Source organism: Osmerus mordax, chromosome 19, assembly GCF_038355195.1.
Source record: "Osmerus mordax isolate fOsmMor3 chromosome 19, fOsmMor3.pri, whole genome shotgun sequence".
NCBI classification, from domain to species: domain Eukaryota; kingdom Metazoa; phylum Chordata; class Actinopteri; order Osmeriformes; family Osmeridae; genus Osmerus; species Osmerus mordax.
The window spans coordinates 10,412,297-10,438,064 of record NC_090068.1 but is presented as its reverse complement, the minus strand read 5'-3'; the positions used below and the strand labels follow the sequence as shown (position 1 = coordinate 10,438,064).

At 47.9% G+C, this 25,768-nt stretch overlaps 1 protein-coding gene across 2 annotated transcripts; it reads left to right on the top strand.

The window, feature by feature from the left end:
- Positions 1 to 2,506: 2,506 nt before the first annotated feature.
- Positions 2,507 to 25,768, top strand: LOC136963305 (serine/threonine-protein kinase PAK 3). Of its 2 annotated transcripts, XM_067257400.1 has the most exons (16): positions 2,507 to 2,642; positions 13,216 to 13,409; positions 13,563 to 13,663; positions 13,753 to 13,906; positions 14,064 to 14,101; positions 15,769 to 15,831; positions 17,655 to 17,801; positions 17,936 to 18,110; positions 18,711 to 18,774; positions 20,715 to 20,763; positions 20,910 to 21,022; positions 21,344 to 21,461; positions 21,636 to 21,735; positions 21,852 to 22,048; positions 22,184 to 22,321; positions 22,443 to 25,768. In XM_067257400.1, exons 2-16 carry the CDS (start codon positions 13,238 to 13,240, stop codon positions 22,530 to 22,532), a joined length of 1,719 nt encoding a protein of 572 aa, XP_067113501.1. In that variant the 5' UTR covers positions 2,507 to 2,642; positions 13,216 to 13,237; the 3' UTR covers positions 22,533 to 25,768. The 2 variants fall into 2 exon arrangements, with proteins under 2 accessions (XP_067113501.1, XP_067113502.1); XM_067257401.1 differs by lacking the exon at positions 15,769 to 15,831.

Genomic DNA, 25,768 nt, shown 5'->3' with positions numbered 1-25,768 from the left:
ATATCCTGGCACAATGTTATTCTTGTACCAAATCCTGTCGTCCCAAATGTATCTAATCTATGTTCAGTTTAGACAAACGGTTGCGTGCTTTTCATCGCATATGAATTATCAATACTCTTTCTTCGCTTGCATTCAGCCTTTTGAAGAGAATAATATATGTGTCTTCTTTTGGAGAGTATGTTTGGTGTGAATTGTCTCGTGATCAGCCATCTCTCTGAGGGCTGCCCACTCCACACACAGCTAATGTGTTTGCTTTCGACTAACTCAGTTAACACTGCAGTGTTTAGAGAAGCAGTTAAGGCTGTTTGATCGCCACCCTGGCTTCCACCGTGCTGTGTGTGTATGAGTGTGCATGTGTGTGTGTGTGTGTGTGACTGTCACCACCCCAGAGTGCCCAGGATTACTGCTGGGTTAGTTACAGTGGGCCAGTCAGCAGGAGGTGACGTAAGAGAGAGGGAGCTTACTGATTGGATCAATAAACGCCTAATTACTTTGGATTCACAAATTGACCTGACTGAGCTTGTGACCCCCCCCCCCCCCCCCCCTCCACTGTAAAAATTAGAACATTTTTCTAGGCTATAACTACATACAGTCAACATTCTGTACAGTTCATTGAATGATGCATAGCTGGTATTTAGAGCACAATAATGTGGTTAGGAAATGTTGACAACTTTGTGATAAAACACCAGCATTTTCACATCTAGATAAACTGTTATCATTACATTTTGAGGCTTCTGTGTTGTTATTTTTTTATAACCTTCCACATACAGTTGTATAGTTGTTTAGTTTCGGTTGACTCAACTTGATATTCAGATTTGGAATAGTCTTCTCTGTTGATCTTGGGCTGTATTTTTGGGATTCAGACTTAAGCCTCCCCTCATCTCTCTGCCTCAGTGCCTTAAAATAAGTGTCTGCATGGTGCTGCTGTTAAATATAAATCAAACAGAGACACTAGTGGCAGCCATTTTTCATTGTGTGTGTATTAGTCAACAGTGTGTACTGCATCTGGAGTCCTACTACAGTTTTGTATGAGCTTTGTAAACATCATGAACATAATCAGAGGTGTAAATCATGCCTGCTTTGTTCTGCGTGTGTGTGTGGGTTCCTAATCATGTCTGCCTAGAGAGCTTGTGACTGCAATGAGGCTTCCTGGATAACAGTGTCTCATTAGAAATGATCTCACTGGCCTCAGAATAGACTACCTATTTCCATGCTGTTTATTCGGTACTCCTCATCCATAATTAGAACTGCGTTTTTTAATTTATTAGTCATGGATATAGATTGTTGCTGTATGTGACGTCATGTCAAGCATATTTGAGGCATGTGACTGAAATGCACACCCATGGCTGTGCCTTTCCCTGTATTAACTATCACTGTTCTGCTACCAAAATCGTCGGAGCCATTTTTAAACCACAATATTCTGTATGGAGTGCGTACAATTTTCTGTATGGAGTAGTTGAAGTGGGTATCGGGGTTTTTTCTGTTGAGAAAGAATCTTAAAGGATTCCATCCTCCATTTGAGTGAACGCTGTCACGACAGCCATATTATTCTCCAATGAGGAATCGACATCACAGGGGTTGTCACGACAACCAGCCGTGATTCAGAGTGCCTTGGATGGGTCTCCACCTCAGGCAAGAAGCACTAGCCTTGAGATCAGAGCAGATGCTGAGCCAGCCAGCCAATCACAGGTGAGCTTGGAAAAAAAGATGACATCATAGGCAAATGAGGGCAAATGGAAAGAGTTTGGTTTGTTATGTCCGCCTATCCAGGAAGCCAGAGTAGCTACGGCTAGTGGAGTAGCATCCATTACAGACCGGTGAGTCTGCAGTATGTATAACAAACTATCTCTTCCTTATCTGTCTAGGAAACATTTATAGTACAACATCCATTATTTCACAACAGGATGTGCACGTTTCGAAACCTTATGCACACATGCGTTGTAAGTTACCAGACTTTCATAAAAATGTCTAATAAAATATGTAGTTCCACATTTTTTATTCAAACAATCCTATACTTATACAGTGAAATTGCTTTGTAGTTAACTATTTCATGGTTAGTATAATATGCTTTTCTGTAGCTTTGGTAATAAAAATACAATCTCCTACAAGGTACACAAATGCATATGAAGCTTTATTTATTTTGGGGTATATTTGTTACTTGACATTCATACACGAGATCTAAAAGATGTACAGACAAAAAAAATACAAAGATAAAGACTATTTTTTTTTTAAGCGGAAGTTTTATTATTCTAAAAGAATGATTAAAGATAAAAAGAAAAAACATATTCCGCCCTCCCTCCTCTGGTTCTTGCTCAGCAGGTTTGGTCTGTCAAACAAAAGATCAACTCAGCCTGCCTAGATCCCTCCTCCTCCCCCAGAGCTGCTAGCTTCATTAGCATGCCGCCTTTCCACCAATGAGCTGCACCGGGTGGATGACATCATGGGCTAGGGAACAGCGAGCAGCCAGTGAAGCATCCAGCCTACCGAGCAAGCCTGAGTTTGGGGTCAGGAACCGGTCTGACAAGAGAATGGCAATCCTGCCTGTAAACTGTCAATAGGACTGCACATTTGAGGATGAACCTACCAGAATACTGGATCCAAAGGCGACACACCAAGAAAGAGAATGTCAAGACATATTTCAGGTAATCCTCTCTGTGTTTGTAATCGGTGATGTGGTTGAGGGAGAGAGAGAGAGAGAGAGAGAGAGAGGGAGGGAGGGAGGGAGGAGGGCTGTGTATGTGGGGGGTGCTTTGTAGCCTTTTTCTCTTCCTCTCTGCATTCTGCCTTGCTGAAGAGGAGGAGGAGGAGTAGGCAGCTGTTTTGATCGGCGTTCTCACTGTTGTACATATTGGGAAATGGATGCCTGCATCAGCGGAAGGACGGTAGATGCGGTAGCTGGCCAGCTCAGTCTTATCAGCTCCCCCCCCCCCTCACCCCACCCCGTCTCTCCCTAGGTTTGATGCCCCCCCCCCCCCCTCCCCCTTGTCTTGTCTTGTCACAAAAAGCATGTTTGTTGATGTTCAAAGCTGTGATCGGTGGGCTGGGAGAGTGTCGTGTGTGTGTGTGTGTCGGCTCTGTAGAATAGAAGCAGCAGGAGCTACACAGTCACCAAAAAAGAGGCAACGCTGTTTTGGGTGGATGAAGAGGCTAGCGGATGGATCTGAGCTGTGCGCGCCGTGGATGGGGAGTGATGGATGCTTGATATGTGCTCAGGGACGGCCCTTTGTTATCTCTCTGCTCTGTCTCTGCGCCGGGGTTTTGCTTCTGGGGAGGGTTTTATATGGGATGATTGATTTTCTTTCTCTCTCTCAGAGCACAGAGACGAAGGTCTGTGTCATGGCTGTTAGACGGGTCTGTGGAGCCTGGCTCTTTCATGGCCGCCCTGCCAGCTGTAGCGTCAGGGAGATCTACAGTGTCTGGTCACCTGACTGCGATGGGGATGGGGGTGGAGACTGAGCGATTCTGTCTCAGTGAAGCTGGGTGGTGGGTCAGCTCCCTTTCCCATCACTGGCCTCGGTTCTTTTGCGTTATATTGTGCAGGGCCAGTTGGGGCAGAGCTGGAGAGCAAGGTGAGAGATTCTCCCCTGTTCCTGGAGGGAGGGCCAAGGCCTGGTGGGAGGCCTGCAGTCCGGATTGGCTAGTGAGAGAGGAGGATTCTGGGTAGTTAGGGTGACGATGGTGGAGGGAGGATGAGGAGATGGAGGGTTGGGGGAAGGGGAATGGGGGATGGGGCAGGTGCTCGACCCCGGGAGAGCTGGGAGTGCATGAGGAATACATAATCATTCGTTCAATATCCGTCCATCTATCCCGCCATCAGTCGCAAGTGAACACAATTCATCGGTCCTTAGCTTGTTGCTGGGTGACAGACAGACAGTGTTTTGATGGGTAGAAGCAAAAAAAAAAAACTAAAACAAAAAGAACTGAAGTAGAGGTAACGTGTTGGTGATGACAGCATCTGATGAGCGCAGAGAGCTGTGTCTGACTAACTGTGGATCACTGTTGGTTGTGTGGATGACTGACTGGACACATGACTTCTCCTCTGCTCAGACATCAGACCTCTCACCTGCCAGCTAAGAACAGGCCGGCCCATTCAGAGAACTCGAGGTCAAAGTGGAATCAGAAAAACGGGCTTGTCCTGAGCCCATACATACATCATTATATAATTCACGCAAGCAACAGTTTTATAGATTTTTGTCGTGGCTTCGAAAGCTGAGGTTAGCAGGCTTGTTGTCTCAGACGTTACAGCACAGGAGAGCTGTTTGAACCTGGGTGTCATCCAAAACTATCCCCTCCCTTCTGAGAAGAGAGGAATTATCTGTGTGTGTCTGTATGTGTGTGTCTGTATGTGTGTGTGTGCACTTGTGGGTAAGCACACATTTGTGTGTGTCTATTGTGTGTCTGTGTGTGTGTGTCTGTGTGTGTGCGTGTGTGTGTGAGGGAGGGCTGTCGTTATTGAGGGTAACCCAGTGGTGCTGAGGCTTATCCCCACAGGAGGTTGCCTCTGTGGGGTGGAGGGACATGCATGGATGGCCACTCTGAGGAAGAACCCACTGACTGTCTGCTCTGAGCCCGCGAATAGCAGCGTCCAGACTCACTTTGAATACACATACAGTAGATGTATATTTGGGGTGAAAAGTACATACACACACTAGGTCTTTGCAGGCTGGGTATAGTGACAGTCAGGGTTCAGATGAGTTAGCTCGTCTCAAACCAATGAGTGTCCTTAGATCTCCAAGTGTGACTGACCAGATCTGTTACATATGCTCCTCATGTGATTTAGGACAGCACTAATTCAGTTTCCTGTCTGATGAGCACACAGAGGGCATGATTTGGACTGCAGCAGTGGTGGCCACGGTTACCACTGAATCTTTGATTGTCTTTCCAGTATGAAAGAAGCATGAAGACTGGAACAAGAGTGTTGTATGTTAGTGAGCTTGTGATGGTGGAATACAGACAGTGTTTTCTCATGTGCTGCTTGTCTGCAGGTTCACCATGCAGGTCTGTCTGTCTGTCGGTCGGTCTGGTTGCCTGCTTGTCTGTCTGTCTGACTAGCAGGCAGTCTGGCTGATTTGCTGGCAGGCTGGCTGGTTTGCTGGCTGGCAGGCTGGCTGGCTGGGTCTGTTGGTGTGCAGTGGTGCTGTGCCTTGTTGTTCAGAGTAACTCAACACACCGGAGTTCTCTTACATCACCCCAGCCAGCAGCTAACAAAAGCTCCAGGAGACCCTGAATCTAGTCTCAGTCTCCAGCCTGGCCGAAATACGATATTGCAGATAAATTGGTTTTTCCATCTGTTTTGAGGTAACATGCATAGTCTTCAGATGCTAGTTGAGCCCTAGTAGAAGGCTCAGTGGTACAGTAAGGCTGTCCTACCGCGTAGCAGGCTTGTTGACATGACTGGCTATTGCTCCAGAGCTGCAGTCTGCACTGTTAGGTGCTGTCAGACCTACAGTCTGTGTACAGTGGATTAGCATGGAGGATTGGGAGCCATCTGGCCATTTTGCCTCACTAAGGGAAGGGTGCAAAGGGAGGGGGGGAGAAGGGAGAGAGAGAGAGAATAAGGGAGTGAGATAGAGAGAGGGGGGGGTAGGGGCAAACACTCACACACTGACACATTGACACAACTCCCTTAATCTTTGAGGTTGGGAGTGTTAAGTTGTTGTAAAGCGTGCTTTGGATGTGTCTGTGCAGTAAGTGAAGCCTGATGAGCTACCGGTTGTGACGTTTGGCTGTTTGTAATTTCTTTGACTTGGGTATCCCTCTATATTCTAATGCCGTTCAGCTGTTTCAGAAAGTGTCTGTCACCAGCCAGCAGTATAAAAAGGCCCAGCCCAAGGCAACACAGGCACCACTTAGACCTGCTTCTCAAAGGCTTCATTTTCTACTTTAAATCTCTAAGTATTTCTTTCCCCGCTATGATGGCATTATGGAGAGTTCTGGTGGCAGTGAGATGCTGACAGAGAAACGTAGTGACCATTGACAGTATGGGGTTAATGAAGGATCTGTCTCCCATCTGTTCCAGTATAGCAGGCAGCACGTCTGCCCGCCTTGACGGACTACAATGGCTCAGAAGAGAAGGAAAGACTGCCGCTAGCCCGAGGCCCACTCCGCAAGACCTACTTTCATTTATGCCTGATATAGTACCACACCTAATAATAGAAGGAGCCCACAACAAAAACACAACTGTTTATATTGACACAGCTCAAGTTGTCGCGACCCAATTACAAACACTTACATTTTACGATTACGATAGTACTAAGCATGTTTGCACGAGCACTAGTACTAAGCATGTTTGCACACATTTTTTAAACTGCGGTTTAGGAGTTCTGTCATCATCAGTCACTCTGGGCATGGTATCAAAATACCGCAGGTGAAATATTCAAGACAAAGTATCATCTCATCTACCGGAGCGTTTCATTTTCCAGTGTTGTTATTTCTGGCGGTTCAGTATTGTCTTGGGATGGGTCGTCTCAAGAAAACTGATGACAGCCAATGAGCCGGGGGTGATGACACTGTTCCCTCCAATGACAGAGGAGGAGACGGGCTGAATTCACACCAGTAGAGTTTGAGAGAGACCTGTATGCGAACGCACACACACACACAACACATCTACACACACACGCACGCACACAACACACCTACACACACACACACGCACACAACACACCTACACACACACACACGCACACAACACACCTACACACACACACGCACGCACACAACACACACACACACACGCACGCACACACAGTGTTTTATGTCCCAAAACAGAGCAGTATTGCAAAGATAGATGTTAGATGGATATTGGTGAGAGGATAAAGACTTCCTGTGAATATGGCGCATTTATGGAAATGTATACTTGGGTGTGTTCCAGTTATGCTTACTTGATCATTTCCGTTTACATAAAAAGATCATAATCATGACTGTGTTTGTGGTCAGTACAGGTCATTGTCATAGATCTTCATAAGTCTACACTACATCCTACCATTTGAAATATAAAGATACTTTTAATCAAGTGAAAATTGTCACACAGCAGAGATAACGGTATCATATTAACCTGACCAGTTATGATTGACGAGGTAGTCGCTTGGTTTGTATTAAGTGACCTTGGGCTTCAATAGCATCTGAGAGCCCTCCAAGAAAGGCTGAATTGTACACACACACACACACACACCATGGCCCACCTGTCACCTGTTCTGAGCTGCAGATCTCCAGTTGGTTATCTCATTCATGAACTTTACCATGGGCTACCGGCTGTATGCAAAGCAGATTGGCTCCACTTGGAGGAGGGGGCCAGCTCAGAAACGTGGTGCCTCTAGGAACTAAGCCACATCACATGCTGACAGATAGATGGGACAGAATCAGAATCACATGAAGTGAATCATCCGTTACAATATCTGTCTCAGTTTTTGTCTCGGGGAATTCTAGGGGAATTCACTTGGGAACTCATTACGAGATTCGTTCCCCTCCCCCCCCCCCAAGTTCACAGATCACACTGACTAACGAGGTAAATTTGATTGTACATCTGTTGTTTATAATCTTTAATTAACAAATCTGAGTAACAGTTACACGGCAGAGATGAAAGTTGTAAACATTGAGTGAGCAGTGATGACCTCATGCACTTTTGAAGTTGTCTATCTTGTGACATGTGCTCCATTGTCTGTGTGGCTGTCAAAGAGAGCTCTTGTTTTCAACTCTACTCAAGACTCTCTCTGCCTTTTCTCTCTCTTTCCCTCAGCCCCCTTACTACCCCCCCTTCTCTCTCTGAGGCAAAAAAGGAGGTAAAATAATCTTTTCATTCCTTCCATGACATCTGCTGTTCGACTCTCAGAGGAAGCCTTGTTTCCGTGGTGACCTTGAAAGGGAAATCGCGCGAGAGGTGAGGGTTTGGGCTGCGAGGAGAAGACATCTGCTCTGATCAGGCCCTGTGTGGGGGAGGGTTCTGCTTTGGGTTGGGTGTGATTGGTGTGTGCATGTCTGGTGTGTGTGTCTATTTTAGCTAGCCTACTGACATAGCTAAGTTTTGGTGTGAGCTGTCCTCCAGTGTGCTTCAGAGCCACGCTAACCTAGAAAACGTGATAGAGGACTTATCATACAATCTCCACAGAGGACTACAAACAGACGATTTGAAGCTAGCTAGATTTCATCTGGGCTCGTTCTGCTGGTTTTCTCTCTCACATATTCCAGTGTAAAACCAACCACTGCAGGACACGGCAAAGACTGAACTTCGTGCGAGAGGTGTCGGTCTACCAACTTACAATGTTTCTGTGTAAGGTGCAGAGAAAACCGATAACTAACCTGCTTCCCAGGCAGAGACAGGGCTGATACCAACCTGAGCCACAGAACCAGACCCAGACGCTGGCCTGATCAGGGGAGAGAGGCCATCTCCAGCCCTCCCCATTCCCAGGGCCGTCATCGGGCCCTCCCCGGCCCCCGGCCCCCCCGGCCCCCCCAGCCCCAGACCATTAATGCTGCAAATCCAGCATTAATGTTTGATCAGCGCCAAAGAGCAGAGAAAAATCCAGCTCTTCGTGGATATATTAATAGTTTATGGAAGAGAAATGGGAAAAGAGCCCCAGTAATTTCTAGGTTAGGTGGGCGATGCTCTGGCAGCAGGCAGAGGTGAGTGGGCGCTCTCTCTCTCTGTCTCTGTCTCTGTCTCTGTCTCTGTCTCTCTCTCTCTGTCTCTGTCTCTGTCTCTGTCTCTGTCTCTGTCTCTGTCTCTGTCTCTCTCTCTCTCTCTCTCTGTCTCTCTCTCTCTCTCTCTCTCTGTCTCTCTCTCTCTCTCTCTCTCTCTCTCTCTCTCTCTCTCTCTCTCTCCTGTCTCTCTCTCTCTCCCTCTCTCTCTCTCTCTCTCTCTCTCTCTCTCTCTCTCTCTCCCTCTCCTCTCTCTCTCTCTCTCTCTCTCTCTCTCTCTCTCTCTCTCTCTCTCTCTCTCTCTCTCTGCTTTTTATGAAAAGTGTAAAATCCCATTTCTGTCAAGATGTCACATTCCTGTGATCCCAGCTCAGCCAAGCAAGGAGAGTGACGACCATTTAGGCCCCGTTTGCATGTAAAGCTCAGTATCTCCATTCTCACGTCTCCCATTTCACTTTTCCGCCTGTTTTCACAGCTAGCGGTAGGCGACACGATATTGTTTTACAGGCGGCGTAGGTTGTTCAGTGCAATATTCCAATCGAAAACCCTGCGCGGTATTTATCAATGGATAAGAGGGTGAGATCCTCCTGCTGGAGTGAAGCAGTTTTCCTGCTGAAGCGTCACTACCTTCACCCCTGTGTAAACAGTGAAAATACACGTCGCAGCTGAGGGTTTGCCTGCCTGCCTGCCTGCTTGCCTGTCTACCCAGTAAATAGGTCAATGTTTTATGCTACACTGAATGCTAAGGATTGTCTGGGCGCCCGTGGGGCGGCCATCTTTAGCGGTCCCTGAGGAAGCTGACCACTCAGCAGTCCTGCAGCATCCATCCATCAGATGACCAGCCGAGGGGAGCCACGCCCTGCGCCACGCCCTGCGCCACGCCCTGCGCCACGCCCTGCGCCACGCCCTGCGCCACGCCCTGCGCCACGCCCTGGGACGAGGGAGACACATTTCCCGCAGGCCAAACGCAGACAGCCCGACAGTGGACACGACACCAGCAGGACACCTCGTCTCTGCCCCCCCAGTGTGTTTACGCCCTCCCCCCTACCTCTGCATCTCCTCTCTGCTTGCAGTGCGTGCTCACTGAGGGGGATTGCTTGTCTGTCTGGAATGTTTGTATTCATGCTGGCAGGTGCTCGTTCAGACTGGGGCTGTTTCTGAGTGCCAGAGCCCATTGCCAGTCACCAGTTGCGGAGTCAGATGGCTGAACGGTTAGGGGATTGGGCTATTAATGAGAAGGTTGCCGGTTCGATTCCTGGCCGTGCAAATGACGTTGTGTCCTTGGGCAAGGCACTTCACCCTACTTGCCTCGGGGGGGGAATGTCCCTGTACTTACTGTAAGTCGCTCTGGATAAGAGAGTCTGCTAAATGACGTAATGTAAATGTGTGCAGGTGTGGCCTGAGTTACATTTAGTCATTTAGCAGACGCTTCGATTTCCCATCCAAATAACACTTGCTTACGGCTTGATGTACTGCAATACAAATGTATGCATCCACGGGTTTGTTTACAAATTCGTAATTTGTTTACATTGCTGCGTACAGTACATCACTGAGTGTGGCGTTCCTGATCTCCATGCTTGAAGTGTTGATCTTCTCCTTACTTTGGGAGACGGTTATACAACCATTGATTTGTGGATTGCGCTCCGCAGTGACCTCCGACAACATTCTGACCATGTGCCTATGCTCGCCTGATGTTCCAGTTTAGTATCAAGCCGCATAATTACCATTTGGTGAAAGTGAGAAAAGCTGTCTGTGCTTGCTTGGTTGACCGGGCAGCAGAAGGTAAAAAGAATAAGAGATTAGGTGTGTTCAGGTATATCCAGAAAAACTGCTTCAGATGCCGTTGATACAGTGTAACTCCCCACGCCCATACAACAGCAGGAACTAGCATTGTGTGGGAGGGAGGCTAGCAATGAAGACTATTTCAGTCCGAGGCACTAAACCTCTCATGTGTCTTATCATTGACAACACACACACACTCAGTCTCACTCCCACACTGTGCTGCATGTCCTCTTATGGAGAGGAGTTGACCCATCTCTCCACACCAGTGTTGAATCATCTCTCTCCTGCACTCCCAGATGTGATTTACTGGATTTTCATGGGAATGACCCGATAAAATCTGAAAAGTGCACCTTTTCCATACAGAGGAGGGAACAAACTCACTCCTACGTGATCTTATTCATACATCCAGTACACACCCAAAACCCCCGCAATCATCTACACACCAAATCACAGTACATCTCAAATAATACAGTTTATGTTTGCATAGAAATGGCAGCAAATGGACCACACACTCCTATATAGTAGTGGGGGGTATTTCTGTCTTACACTCACATCCACTTCCAATGCCATCTTGGAGTGGTTAGGGCAAGACAGCAAAGAGAAAGAGGTGGTACAGGAGTGGTTCCTTTGCCGGGGGTCTTTGTTTGCTAATGTAGGTCTCCACTCAGAAGGGCTTCCTGGCTGCCCTGGTTCTGAAACTGGCCTGTACATCACATGGCCTGGGGAGTGAGGAGGGAGTTGGGGGGGGGGCATTGGCAGTGAAAAGAAACTGAGATGGAGGCAGGCCACAATGAAGGGAAGAGAGGATGAGAGGAGGGGGTGGGAGATGCTAATATGTAGCCTATAGCCCACTCAAACATAACCATCAATTGTGCGGCTCTAAGACCGGGCAGCTCGTTAGCTCCCCTCCCCTGCACAGCATGCTGTCATCCTGAGGGCTGCGCTTCATTGACATTTACTTGTTTACATGCGAGTAGCAATTACTTTAATTGAACTCCAGCTCGAACTCTGCAACTTATCATCTCAATCCAGAGCGCGGAAAAGTCCAGGAGATTGTTAGTGTGGTGTCTTTTACGGAGACATATCTAAGTGGACAGATTCCATGGAGGTCTGAGCATCGCCCTCTCTCCATTTTTCATAAGAGGCCAGCACTCTGACTGTACTTGGAGATCCTAACTAGGACTTGGCTGCAAGCTCAAGGTTTGACTCTTGGACTAGATGCCTCTACAGGGCCCATTGTTTGCTATGTAGTTCAGCCCATGACCCTGTCTCTCTCATTATATTACTCTGCTCCTGATGCTCCAGGAGATCCTCCCAAAAGCTTGCAGCTGCAATAACAAGACAGGGAAGAGAAACATCCACCTTTACTATGCTCCATTGCAGCCCCAGTCCCTGGGCCCCTGGGCCCTGACCTAGGCCATAGGCCTTACCTCGGCAAATAACCCGATTCCCAACCTGGGCCCTAACCTGGTGCCTAAATGATCTTTGCCGTCAAACCTCAGCCCCACCCACTATCTACTGTACGCTGTCAACAAGTAGCCAGTACGTCAGTGCCTTACCTGGTAAGAACCCTGAGCCAAAGCAGTTCAATCAAGGCCAGGCCATGGTGAACCCATGTGTTGAAACCAGCTGTTTCATGGCTTACGTAAGCAGGCCTATTGATTGATTAGACTGTCAGTGTTTCTTTTCAACAGGGAGTGTCGATAACTGTAACTGTAAGCGTCTGTGGATGCTTGGTTGGGTCTGACTATCATGTTACACCATTATACAAATCAGGAGCGCATTAAACTGAGCTGACAGGAAGAATATTGAATTGAATGAACTGTATTGAACCCCAGAGAAGTAGACTGTCAACAACAAAACAACACAGAGAATTTCAGTTACAAACAAGGTCTAAAGTCATGGGAGGTAGAGGAAAAACAGTTTGCTAATTTCTGTTGCTCCACAATACTTATTTTTATGAGCATTTTTAAGCACCATTTCTAATAGATTGCAGCAAAGCCAAGTTAAGTTTTAGAAACTGCTCAGTGGTAGTTGGATGGGCTCATTCAGATCTAAATTTCAGCAGTTTTATGGGCATAATTTCCCCCCCAGTCAGTGGTCTTATGATTGGATTGTTTCTTTCACGACACGCACGAGACATCAAACACCATTTCCTCAACACAGAAGACGTCCTTCAGGAAGCAGATTAGGAAGCCTGAGAGTCCAGATACGGCAGGAAATTGTAGGTTTAAGCAGAGGCAGATTAAGGGATCTTGTGCCCCCCTGGTGCCCAGAGAGGGCCCTCCTTGTGGCCCCTGGAGATTTAGACACACTGACCTCTGCTCATGCTGCTTATCGGGCCAAACTGCCTCACTCTGGGGGGAGAGGGGGGGGCCATCCCACCGAGAACTGGGCCTGCACCCAGAGGAATGGAGCTTTGGGTGAACTTCTGACATCTCCACACACATCTGTGTTAAGTTTGTTACCGAGCTGAAATCCAAGAATGTAACCGAGATCCCATTTTGTAAGTTGCCTTGAAGAGGCAATAACCTTTCGGATAATACAAATTCTTTTAATCTTCCCTCCGTGGTAGGAGAGTGGTTGTTGATGTAAAGGAAACCTGCGGTGTGGCACAGTGAGAAATGTACATCTGCTTATTTTGATATCTCAGGAGAGAGAGAGAGAGCCTGCTTTGGCTTTGCTTCCCTCCGGCCTCCATGTCTCTCTCTCGCTTGTCTCCCTGCCTCTGCCTCTCCCTCTCCTCTCTCTAACCTCCCAGTCGATGCCTAACACCTCTCTTTCGCCTCTCCTTCCCAGGACATTGTGAGTGCTACTAAAGATGTCCGATAGTGTCGATATTGAAGAGAAACCACCAGCCCCCCCCTTGAGAATGAACAGTAGTTCCCGAGACTCTTCGTTGTTGAATCACGCCTCCAAACCACTCCCAATGGCTCCCGAAGAGAAGAACAAGAAGGTCCGCCTGCGCTCCATCTTCCCTGGGGGAGACAAAAGTGAGTACACGCCTCCGCTTCACCCTCCACACAGAACCTGGAGGACAGACGGAGCCCGAATAGAATAGGCTAAACCACTCTCTGGCTCCACTGACAACATCAGACTGTTTCCTCAGTGTCACACCTGATTACTCTTTTGTTTACCTCCATCAGCAAACAAGAAGAAGGAAAAGGAACGTCCAGAGATATCCCTGCCCTCCGACTTTGAGCACACTATCCATGTGGGCTTTGATGCTGTAACAGGAGAGTTCACTGTTAGTATACCCCTCATTCACCTACTGCATCTTCCCTCAGACCTGCACTTGGACTGCATTTGACCATGGGCTTTCCTCCTCTCACCCAGGGCATTCCGGAGCAGTGGGCGAGACTCCTCCAGACCTCCAACATCACCAAGCTGGAGCAAAAGAAGAACCCTCAGGCCGTCCTGGATGTTCTCAAGTTCTACGACTCCAAAGAGACCGTCAACAACCAGAAGTACATGAGCTTCACGTCTGGAGGTACACAACCACATACCAAGGCTAGGATGCCCCCTCAAGTTCAACAGCAACCGACACGCACCTCTAAGCAACAGCTTGGATCGATACAATATCTGTGACGCCTTGCTCTGTGGTTACTGTGTGGAAGATGACTTGTGACAATCCTTTTCTGTTTCAGACAAATCAGCACATGGATACATAGCTGCCAACACTCTGGTAAGTACCGATTCACTTCAAACCTCCTTTCCTTTTAGTAAGTCCTCGTTCATCACATAGTAGTCAGATTTCCAAGGAGCTGCTTTGAAGTTAAAGAACACAAATAGTAATCGTACTGTTTGACATGCAGCAGAGTTAACTTTGAAAACGAACCTCTCGCGCTACCTAATTCGATTGCATTTTTAAGCTTTCAGCTTTACGTAGAAAGGACATTTCTGTACATCGTGCGGTGTGCATCATGCACAGTAAATGCTGCGTTGGCGCCGTGATGGCTTTCACCTGCAGTACACCAGTAAGAGTGTTTTCAGGAAGGTCTGAATAATCAATTAGTAGAGAGCATCTGTTGGGAGAGCTGTCTGTCTCTCTCTGTCTCTCTCTGTCTCCGGTTCTGTAGGTACTGCTGTATGAGGAGTTAGAATCTAGACTGGGTGCTCAATCATCTTCTGTCTTGACCTCACATGACCAGATGAGCTTTTCAAAACTTTTCCTTGTAAATTAGCTTTGTGACTACTCTATGACCCGCGATGATTAATATGATTGTTCAATTTCAGAACATCATATTACAGATGTTATACTGTTAAACCCTAATAGTCACTCATTGATCCCATCAGGACAGGGGTTAAGAAGTTAGTCTTTATACAAGTGATTACATTTTCTCACAAATAGGTATATGTAATAATTTAGCATATGGTAATTGGACAGGTAAGTGACTTTAGATAAGATATGAAGTCATCAGCTTGTGCCTTGAAGTCAGGGGACAGTAAAAGATTGAAAGGTTTATTTTATGATGTGTTTTCTGACTTAGTGGCTTCTCATGAAACACATTCTAGGTTTTCTGTCATGTGTTTGCTGGATTGAGTGGACAGTTTTGCTCATGTTGCTGCTCCTGAACGGAGCTGAAGGAGAGAAATAGACCTTTAAACCTTCAGTTTTGTCGGTTTTATTTTGTTGGTCAAAGTTCTGTTGACCAATCTATAATTTCTAGTATGTTTCTTAGAAGTTGCTGGCTGTCACACACATGCGCCCGGACACACACACACACACACACACACACACACACACACACACACACACACACACACACACACACACTGTGTTTAAAGCCAGACTTGACTCTGAGTCTAATCATCACCCCAAGCTATCAGTGAACCAACCTCGGCAATAAACCACCTGATAAAAGCAGAGGTTAAGTCCAAACATACCACTCCTCAGCCGTTCATCACAGGAAAAGTCTGGTCTGAAGATCATTGAGGGACCTGGTAAGGCAGGCCCCTTCCATGATAGAGGCGACAGGAGGGACTCATAGTAGAGCAAAACTCTTATTGGGATTCTATCACATTACTGCATTGATCACCTTGCATTCTCCACATCAACAGCAAGGTCAGGTCATCTGCGCTGAGTCCTCCCAGCATGATTGGTCTTTTCTAAGAAGTTCATCCTTACCCATCATGCATCCCTCCTCAGACGACATTGTACGTGAGGAGTTCCGACGCACAAAGGCAGGACGATGACAATACTAGAAGCCCGCCTCCATCCCTTAGTATCGGTCCCCTGCCCTCGGCCCCCTCCCCCCTCCCCCCCACCCCCCTCCTCCAGTCCCATGTGCTCTGAACTGTTGTGTGGGTTCATGTCGAGTAAATCCTCCCGTTTTCAACCTCCACATTCAGAACCGACTGCTGTCGTCTGGGCCTCCTGTCAGCCTTAGAACCTGCAGCGCATTATTTGACAAGGTAATTCCTCCATATTACTTTCCACATTGCTGTCGCTCCGCATTGGCTGCCGCTAAATTTGAACCCGTTTGATCCTCTAGTCTTCTTGATGCCAGATCTGATCAGCTGTCCAGGCACTGCTGAAGGTTCGATGGGAAGGACCCATACTTCTCATCTGCTAAATGTTTGATTTGAACGATTTTAGAGACATCATCACTCTCTGTATTACACGTTTTATTGGGGGGGGGGAATTTGATTGGGTGTGATTAACTTCCAAATTACAGAATGTAGATGCGAGACATCTTCGAAACAGGCCCGTCCTTCTAACGACAAGGCAGGGGAACGTACCAAAAAGGGTTGTGATGATTGTCAATTTCCTGCATGTATGACGCCATGTTCCTCACCCCGTTCGTGACCCACGTAGCCAGTATGTGCTCAACTCCATCAGCGCCCCAGATAACCTCCTCATGGCTCTGGAAAACCCCAACAAAGCAACCCTTCCTGTTCTACTGTCTTCTTCAGCTCCATACTATGGAATCCCAGAGTCACCCGATCTGTTTATCTGAGGTCGGCCCATGTTAGCAGCCCTTATGTTAGCAGCCCCTGCTCAGTGAGCAGATCGTCCTGAGGAGAGGGAGGTCTGAGTCCCTGCATGGCCGACCGGGGAGCTAGCGATGGCCCCAGCCCAGACAGCTGGCCACCACTCAGATATGCTGCCTTATTTAAACACATCTGGCTAATCATGACATCATAGTCTGCATGCCAAGACTGGAAGTGGAGGAGTTCTTTCCTGTTTCCACTGAGGGGCCCCGTGAGCCCCAGTGGGCCCAGACACGGCCATCTTCTCACCCCTAGGATGGACCTCAGCATGGTCCCAGACAATGGTACTTCAGTTAAACAAAGCACCAAAACACCATCAGTCATTTCCTGAGTCCATCAGGAGCATGCAATAGGTGTGACACAATAAAGTTACAGTATCAATGGGATGTTTTGACTAGTGAATATTGAAGGTTGTAAGTATGGAGTGAGAAGAGGTAAGGTTGTATCATGGCAACAGGGCAGACTGCATCTTGTATCTGGGTAGTTCTGTGAACCGACGTTGCAGATAAACTGTGGCATGTGCTCTCACTCTCAGCTGTGAGGTTTCTCCTGTGAAATTCCTTACTCCCCAGTCAGAGCACTCCCTAAGTAAAGTAGGCTGTATCGAGTGACAACACATATGGGCTTGCTATACCCTGGTACAGATAACCTGTAGCACAGTCCCCCTTTCATGTACTGATGCACAACTGGCTCCTGTTCCTCCCTGTTAGTACACTAACCTCACTTCATTCCCCTTTACACAACCTTCTCCTGCATCCTAAGTCAACTTTGGATTCAACCAAGATTCATGTCCATAAGCTTCCTCTACCCTTCTTCAGTAGCAGTGTTATTATTGAATTATTATATTGTGTTTATTAATGTTTTTTGAGCGTTTAAAAAACTCTTAACTTCTGATGATTCTCTTGACTGTTTTGACCTTCTGGTAGTTGAAGCCAGAATCTGCCTTGTTACTAAATGTCATGTTTATATCCTGCTATGTCCCATGTGTATCCACCAGCACGATTAAATGATACAAGTTGGTTTTAAGCAGCTCGAACCATACTGTAAATACAGTCAGAAAGTACTAGTAGACTGTATTTAATTCAGGCTTAGAGAAACCAGGACTTCTTGCCTCTCATCCCTGGAGGCTTCTTAATGTGGGTTATTATAAGTCTAAGTCTCTCCAGTCTCCGTATCCTTCACAGCCTTGCTACTGCGGCCTGTCTCAGGGGCTGTTCTGGTTCTCACTGTGTTCTGGCCCCCAGGGTGCCAAGACCTCGTCATCGGAGCCCCCAATAGCCCCGCCTGTGTCGGAGGAGGAGGATGAGGAGGAGGAAGAGGAGGAGGAGGAGGAGGATGATGACGATGAACCACCACCCGTCATTGCACCGAGACCCGAGCACACTAAATCTGTGAGTGTGTGAGCTAACGATGAGCGAGCGTTTGGCTCCCTGAGTAGTAACCCCCGGACTACCTGACTTGGCCTGTCGTGAGTGCTGGTCTCCCTGCTGCCCTCTCCTGATGGAGTCCCTCTCCTCCCTTCCAGATCTACACGCGCTCCGTCATGGAGCCCACCAAGCCTCCCACCCCCGTGAAGGAGGTCACCACCCCTCCAGAGTCCCAGGTCCAGCCGGACAACACGTCCAGCACCCTGTACCGCCACACCGACCGGCAGAGGAAGAAGTCCAAGATGACGGATGAGGAGATTCTGGAGCGACTGAGTATGTCTCTTTAAAAACCCATGAAGTCCTCTGGATGTTAGATAGCCTGAATCTGTGTATGTGTGGGATGTGCTCCCAGTCTGTCCTGCTGTAAAGCCATCCTGCAACAGTGATTAGTGTGGACTGCTCAATAAGCCTGAGATTACAGCCTCAGGACGGCCAAGTGGGCCTCCGTAGACCGAATGCTTCTCTCTCTCTCTCTCTCTCTCTCTCTCTCTCTCTCTCTCTCTCTCTCTCTCTCTCTCTCTCTCTCTCTCTCTCTCTCTCTCTCTCTCTCTCTCTCTCTCTCTCTCTCTCTGTCTGTACTGTCTGCTTATGTCCACATCCAAAAGCATCAGCACTGCTGGGCCGGCCAAACTCCCAGCATGCACCTGGAGCTCAGTGTATTTACCTGCAGGATGTAGGCCCCCCAGCAGGCCACATCGCTGAGTGAAAAGGGCAAGCTCACCTCTGAATGGAAATTTTTGTGCACACGTGTTTGTGTGTGTGTGCTTTTGTGTGTGTGTGCGTTTGCCTAACTGACCTAATTTAGAATCTTGCATGGTTGATTTAGCCAAACTCCAGACTAACCACAGACTGAACATGTGTGTTTTCTTCCAGGGAGCATTGTGAGTGTTGGGGACCCCAAAAAGAAGTACACTCGCTTTGAGAAAATAGGACAGGGGTAAGTCCACTTTCAATCCAGATCCACTTGCCGGTTCAATGGCTGTTATTGGAGCAGAGTGGGCAGCCTGCGCAGGAGAAAGAGAACCTCCCTCTGCAGAGGCCAGAGAGAGACAGAGGGAGAGGGAATGAGGAATGTTTGAAGAGTAGGAAAAGAAAAGAGAAGTAGAGAGGAAATGAGAACTTTATCCTGGCATGGCCACACGCCAGATCAGCTCAGCCCCTCTCTTTCTCCCTCTTCATCTCTCGCTCTCTCTCGCTCTCGTAGGGTGAGATTAGCCTTGACATCTCATCTCCCCACCACCTAAGACTTGAGCCGGGGCCAGTATCAGAAACTGCAGTCTGTTTCTCACACCAAAATAAACTCCTTGATCGAAGACAATCCTCAATCACTGTGAAACAAAAGCTACTGCACAGCTACATCTCCATACAGCTTTAGCTTCTTCAAGCCCTCCCTGCTATTGACCCATGAGGGTTTTGTTACCAGAGAAGTCCCCTGATATCCAGTACCCTGCCAGATACAGTGTATTACTTCTGAGGAACCATGGAGAAGCACCCACACTTGAGCCTGTAGATCGGTATGGACCTGTCTCCACGCCTCCCCCAGAGTCACCTGACAGGTATCAGTGGCTGGGCCTGTTTCAGCCAGCGCTGACCGCATCAAACAGGAGCACTGCTTCATTATTCATAGCCTCTGACAATACAGTCGTGTAGCCTGACAGTCCAGGTGGGGGAGGGTGAAGGGGGGGGGGGGGGGGGGGGGGGCTAGGAGAAAGAAAAAAAGAATGAAAGAAAGGAGGAAAGGAGGAAAGGAGGAAGGAAAGGTTAGGAAAGAAAGAGACCGGTAGAAAGAAGGAAAGCAAAGTAAGAGAGTGTAGGCCGATGGTTAGCTGTTTATAATCGACCATCATGATCATTTGTACAGGTTTGGTGGTATCAGAGCAAAGTACTGGGTGAAGGTTTACCTCTGGTTGAACAGATACTAAACTGAGTATTAAACAGAAGGCGGAGAGTTGGCATGTCTGTCCCTGGTTAAGGCCTCCTTGGAACTGGTCTTGAAATGGGAGTACTAATATAAACAAAGAGTGCTTCAGTCAGGTAGAAATACGACACGGCCCTCTAAGGTACCTCTGACTGCAGCCAGTGGTGTGATCAGTGTCTGCTGTCACCAGGGGTAGAGGGGGAGGGAACGTCACCAGGGCCATGCTGTGCCTGCCAGCACTCCCAGGTATTAGATGGCAGAGAGAGAGAAAGAGAGAGAGAGAGAGAGAGAGAGAGAGAGAGAGAGAGAGAGAGAGAGAGAGAGAGAGAGAGAGAGAGAGAGGCATCATCGGTCAGGCCCACAGGCCTCAGTACCCTCGACAGATTTGCCAAAACTGATGATGACAAGATTCAATTTAATCTGCATTTAACATACTAAACAGATATGCCGGGCCTCCTTTAGAGGGCATCTCCGCATTTTCATTCCCCTTCAAACCCAGCTCTGCAGTCACGAAGGGGGAGGATTGCTGCTTGTTACAGTGGACCAGGAAGACAAACGTTATACAGACCTTGTGCCAAAACAAACAGCTTCAAACCTGCTGGTCTTAAATTTCTTGTAAGGGTATGGCTGCGACCTCTGTAAGACCAGGAAGACAAAGGTCACGTCATTAACAGTTTTATTGCTCCCATTACACACAGTAGAGCATAAACCCAGAGATGTCAACTGCACAGCCCCAGCTGTGGTCTGTGGTCAATATCGCCCTCTAGTGGTTACATGAAGAGATCTAAACAATGACTTCTCTGTAACTAAGACCATGAAACCGACTTATTCCAGCAGTGTAAACTATTAGCAAGATTATTCACCGTGCAAGACAACTAGAACAAGGTTTGGTGTTGTTTATTTGTTTAGTTGTCTGTTTTCAGTGTTGAACTAAGGTGTTTTTTCCCTTGTTTCTGCAGAGCCTCTGGGACTGTGTACACAGCCATCGACATTGCCACCGGCCAGGAAGTAAGTTGACTTTACTTAGCTTTTCTGTCGTCACCTTAGAAGGCCTCCTCAAAATCTGACGTGTATCTGCGTGCCTGTCTCTTTGGAATCCCTGTTCTCCATGAACCCTAACCCCACCTGGTGGATATCTAACGCTCTGTTCCCAGGTGGCCATAAAGCAGATGAACCTGCAGCAGCAGCCTAAGAAGGAACTCATCATTAATGAGATCCTGGTGATGAGGGAAAACAAGAACCCCAACATAGTCAACTACCTGGACAGGTGAGCTCTCACCTCCACCCTGCAGCCAGCTGCTGGAGCTGGATACATGGTCCTAAGACAGGTTCATGTCTCAACCTGAGACAGGTTCATGTCTCAACCTGAGACAGGTTCATGTCTCACCCTGAGACAGGTTCATGTCTCAACCTGAGACAGGTTCATGTCTCAACCTGAGACAGGTTCATGTCTCATGCTATGAGATGATAGAATCACATCATGGCTGAACTGGACGACCGCGACACAAACGCTATCAAACGTCATCTTCCCATTCCCTCCTTCTCTATGTTCTACCCCTGCTCCCCTCCCCCCTCATCTCCTCCACAGTTACCTGGTAGGAGATGAGTTGTGGGTGGTGATGGAGTATTTGGCCGGAGGTTCTCTGACTGACGTGGTGACCGAGACCTGCATGGACGAGGGCCAGATCGCTGCTGTCTGCAGAGAGGTGCGAACCAAGGCCTCTCAGGCCCTCCACAGCACACTGAGACAGCACACTGAGACAGGCACCCAAAACCTAGTCAAGCCCCGATGACAAGACCCAGAGATCATGTTATTGGTGGTGTTGTTGTTTTAGATGCATGTTCAGGTCTGTCCCCTTAACCCAGGCTTGTCTCCACAGTGTCTGCAAGCGCTGGACTTCCTCCACTCAAACCAGGTGATCCACAGAGACATCAAGAGCGACAACATCCTTCTGGGGATGGACGGCTCCGTCAAGCTGAGTGAGTGTCCAGCAGGGGGCGGGCTTGGTGCTGGGGCATCCACAGTACGTTAGGCTCGGAGGGGGATGCCTAGCGGGGCAGAGGGTCTGACTGGTCTGGGGGTTCTCTCCTTGCAGCGGACTTTGGCTTCTGCGCCCAAATCACCCCGGAGCAGAACAAGCGCAGCACCATGGTGGGAACGCCCTACTGGATGGCTCCAGAGGTGGTGACCCGCAAGGCCTACGGGCCCAAGGTGGACATCTGGTCCTTGGGCATCATGGCCATTGAGATGGTGGAGGGAGAACCTCCATACCTCAACGAGAACCCCCTCAGAGTAAGACTAAGAAAGATACTTTCCAACAGACCTTTTAGTTTCTCTCCCGTCACGCGAGATGATATTGAACGTCATTTGGATGTTATCCGCATTACGTTAGAAGGCCCGTGACCTCACTTCCTGTCCCCTCCTCAGGCTCTGTACCTGATAGCCACCAACGGCACGCCAGAGCTCCAGAACCCGGAGAGGCTGTCGTCTGTGTTCAGGGACTTCCTCAACCGTTGCCTGGAGATGGACGTGGACCGCAGAGGCGCGGCCAAGGAGCTCCTCCAGGTACACAACCCCGACATGACCGCTCTGTATCGACCGTCTTGGTCACTGACAACTTAAAGAGAGCCTACCTCTGATGTTTCTCCCTCCTCTCTTTTTGTCGTCCCCTCCCCCCCCCCTGCAGCATTCCTTCCTGAAGTTAGCCAAGCCCCTCTCCAGTCTGACCCCCCTGATTGTAGCAGCAAAGGAAGCCATTAAGAACAGCAGCCGCTAGGGGGCGCCGTGTGGCCACACACACACACACACACACACACACACACACACGGCGCTGTCTCCCTGGTGTGTGGGGTTTGAGTGACGGTCGCAGCTCGAGGACGGACACCTGCATCATGCTGAGGAGTGACAAACCACATCCAGGCAGGAGCCGGCTCCACCTCCTCCTGTCCTCCTCGCTGTACTCACGGAGCAGTTAGTCAGAAATGCGCGAGCGCGCACCTGGCGCGTGTGTGTGTTTGTGTGCGGTTCCCGAAGAGAAAAAAAAGAAAGAAAAAAAGACAAAGGAAAAATTACGACAAAACAACTTTTTTTTTCAGGAATGACAGAGCAAGAGAGAGAAGCAGGGAGAACAGCGGCATTAGGAGCTTGTATTTTCTTCACTGTCCAGCTTGTCTCTCTTCTCCTCCAGCCCCTTCTAGAAGACACAACCAGGCCACACACCTGCAGTGACCAATAGACATGAGACATACTCTGGGCCTCTGGAACCACCTGCATGACTTTGGCTCTGTATAACCAATCCGCTCATCCTTTGCAGACGATCCTGTGTGTGTGTGTGTATGTGCGGGCGTTTGTGTGCGTTTGTGTTTTTTGGGGGGGGGTATTAATATAAGAAAAGTAGGAATGTAGAGAGGTAGCGAATATCCATCACAGCCATATGGCTTTTGCACTCCTGGGTGGAAGTTCCCAGACAGCCTACAACTGAGAGGTTGACCGAGATTGGCTGCATTGGGGCTGCAGTGCAGGCTATCTATCACCACTGCCTTTCTGTTGGAGCTCTGGGCTAGGAGTCAAGATTCAAAGTCAAAACTTAAAGGTCAAATTTTTAAGAATAGTTTTTAATAATTAAGTTTAGAAAATGAAGGCCCATGTCTTGTGATAGGCATCGTTCAAGACTTCAGATTAGGTAGTAATGAACCCCGTCTGTATTCAGTCAGACAGTTGACATTGAGGGGATGTAGAACAGCTCCATTGTGTTCGTGTTATATGGGGATTGTTGGCCAACAACGGTCTTGAGAAAATTGTACGTTTTGTCTTCTCTGTCAGTGTTTGCCAATATCACCACTTGTTTTACATCTGAGCCTTACTTTTGCATGTTTTATCGGAGACCTGTCATTTTACCTCTATGTGTCTATGGCAGATTCCTTTAGTGTTTAGTGTGTTAAGCCATCTGTTCAAATGATCTCTCTCCTTGAGTGAGTCCACAAAGTCCTCTGTTGCTCAGTCCATGCAGGGTGTACAGTTAGTTAATATGGTGTCTTTGTCAGCATACCCCCCCCCCCCCCAGCAGAAGATGCTGCTTCCATGGATACTTCAGTGTCTTCATGTTGCAAAAACTGTTTCCTGTACTGTGTTTGGGAGTGTGGTCGAATTTGTTCTATGTGTGTGTTCCTGTGAGTTTTGGGGATGTTTGGCAAGTTGGGGAAGGTGGCTATATAAATAATTTGCCCAGGGTTAGGTTTTTAAATCACAGAGTGCCATTTTATGATTGTAACTCGTCTTAAAGACTATTTAAAACCATAGATATTCAAGAGGAAAGCTATTCTTTTCACTTTGCGCCTGTCTGCCCATATCAAAAATAGTTCTAAAAATATATATTTCTTTCATTGTTTCTTTGTCTCCCTCTTTCTCTCTAGTTCTTTCTATCTAGTTATTCCTCTCTCTCTTTTATCTCTCTCTCTCTTTCTCTCTGTATATAACTGTGTCTCAATGACTCTGTATTTAGTAGTTTAGTCATGCTTGTCCCTGTGGTATCCTCTCCTGGTTCATGTTGCCACATGGGACCCAGGTCAGAGAGACACGTGGGCAGGAGACAGGACTCCCTGTGTTGGGTGTGACGAGTGTCTGAGTGGTAGTTCCAGCAGCCCCTTGTCTCTGGTCGTCCTGTGGTGTTCCTGACTGCTGACGTCATGAAGCCATCCACTGGCTCTGGAGTTGAACTCTGGAACTCTCCAGTTCTATCCCCGGTAGATGGCGCGTCTGCATGTCTGAGTGACAGTGCGGTATGGGTCGTGTTATTGATTTGATCGCGTGTAGGGTGAGTGTGTGGTGTGTGTTTATTCTTTGATCGTGTGCGTGCATGCATGTGTGAGCGTGTGTGAGTGTGTGAGTGTGTGTGTGGGTGTGCGTGTGTGAGGGAGAGAGCTACGTCAGTCTGCACTAGATGCCTCACTCCTGTTTTCCAGCTTGACTGAAAGGTATAGGCTAGCTAGCAGCTCAGTTATATGCTCTTCGTGTTACCGTGCAGGATGGAGGGCAGACTGGGAATGTCCACTTCAAGGAGGATGTGACAGATTTCATGCATGGGAATATGTTATTTCATCTCCAAATAGCTAACATTGTTAGGATATGTGTGTATGTATGTAAATATGAAAAGGTAAAAATGCCCTTTTTTCAGAAATGCTTAACTTAAATGACCATATTCAGGTTGCTCTATGGTACAGTATGTATTTGTAAATGTTTTGCACCCTGAAAAACGGAAAAAGAAATAGGATCACAGTCTCCTCACCTCTGGATGGAACTTTCCTGCTTGGGATTATCAGACACTCATCCCTCTGGACAGAGAGTCAGAGAATGCAGCCCTCTGTGTCCAGACCACACAGTCTGTCCAGAGCACACCTGCTGTGTGTCCCCCCTCTCCCCCAAATCCTCCCCGCAGGTCTGGTCCAGGCCCCAGGACCAAGGGCCTCTCCTCCATGTACAGGCCTCAACTGAACTATGAGCACAAAGATGAACTCTGGGACAGCCGCAGTTCGCTGGCTGGATACCCCTCCTCGGTCTCTCCTGTACCTTCCTTCTGAATGTGTAAACCTGTACAAGTGGTGTGAAAATTCCTCTATTAATGTGTATCAAGAGAACATTGGAAGAAAGACAAAAAAATTGTTTCTTTTTAAATTATTACTATAATTATTATTATTCTTCTCTGGGTTTGTAAACTGCTGAACCGTCTTTGGATAGTCAGCAGCTCTTCCCCCATCTCTGGAAAAGGAGGAGGTAAACGCGACGGGGGTGAAATGATTTTGGATACGCTATTTTTAATTGTGGTTGAAGCAATAGACTTTTTGAACTATGAATTGTGCATGGCTGTGTCTTGAGTGTAAAACAACAAAAAAACGGCAGTTTGGAAACTGGACTGAAATAAAAAAAAAATGAAAAAGGAGCAGTGTTTTCACTAAGTAGGCTGTTAGACAGTACTGTACGTGTTCATTTTCATGAGATACAAAGAGGTAGGTGTGG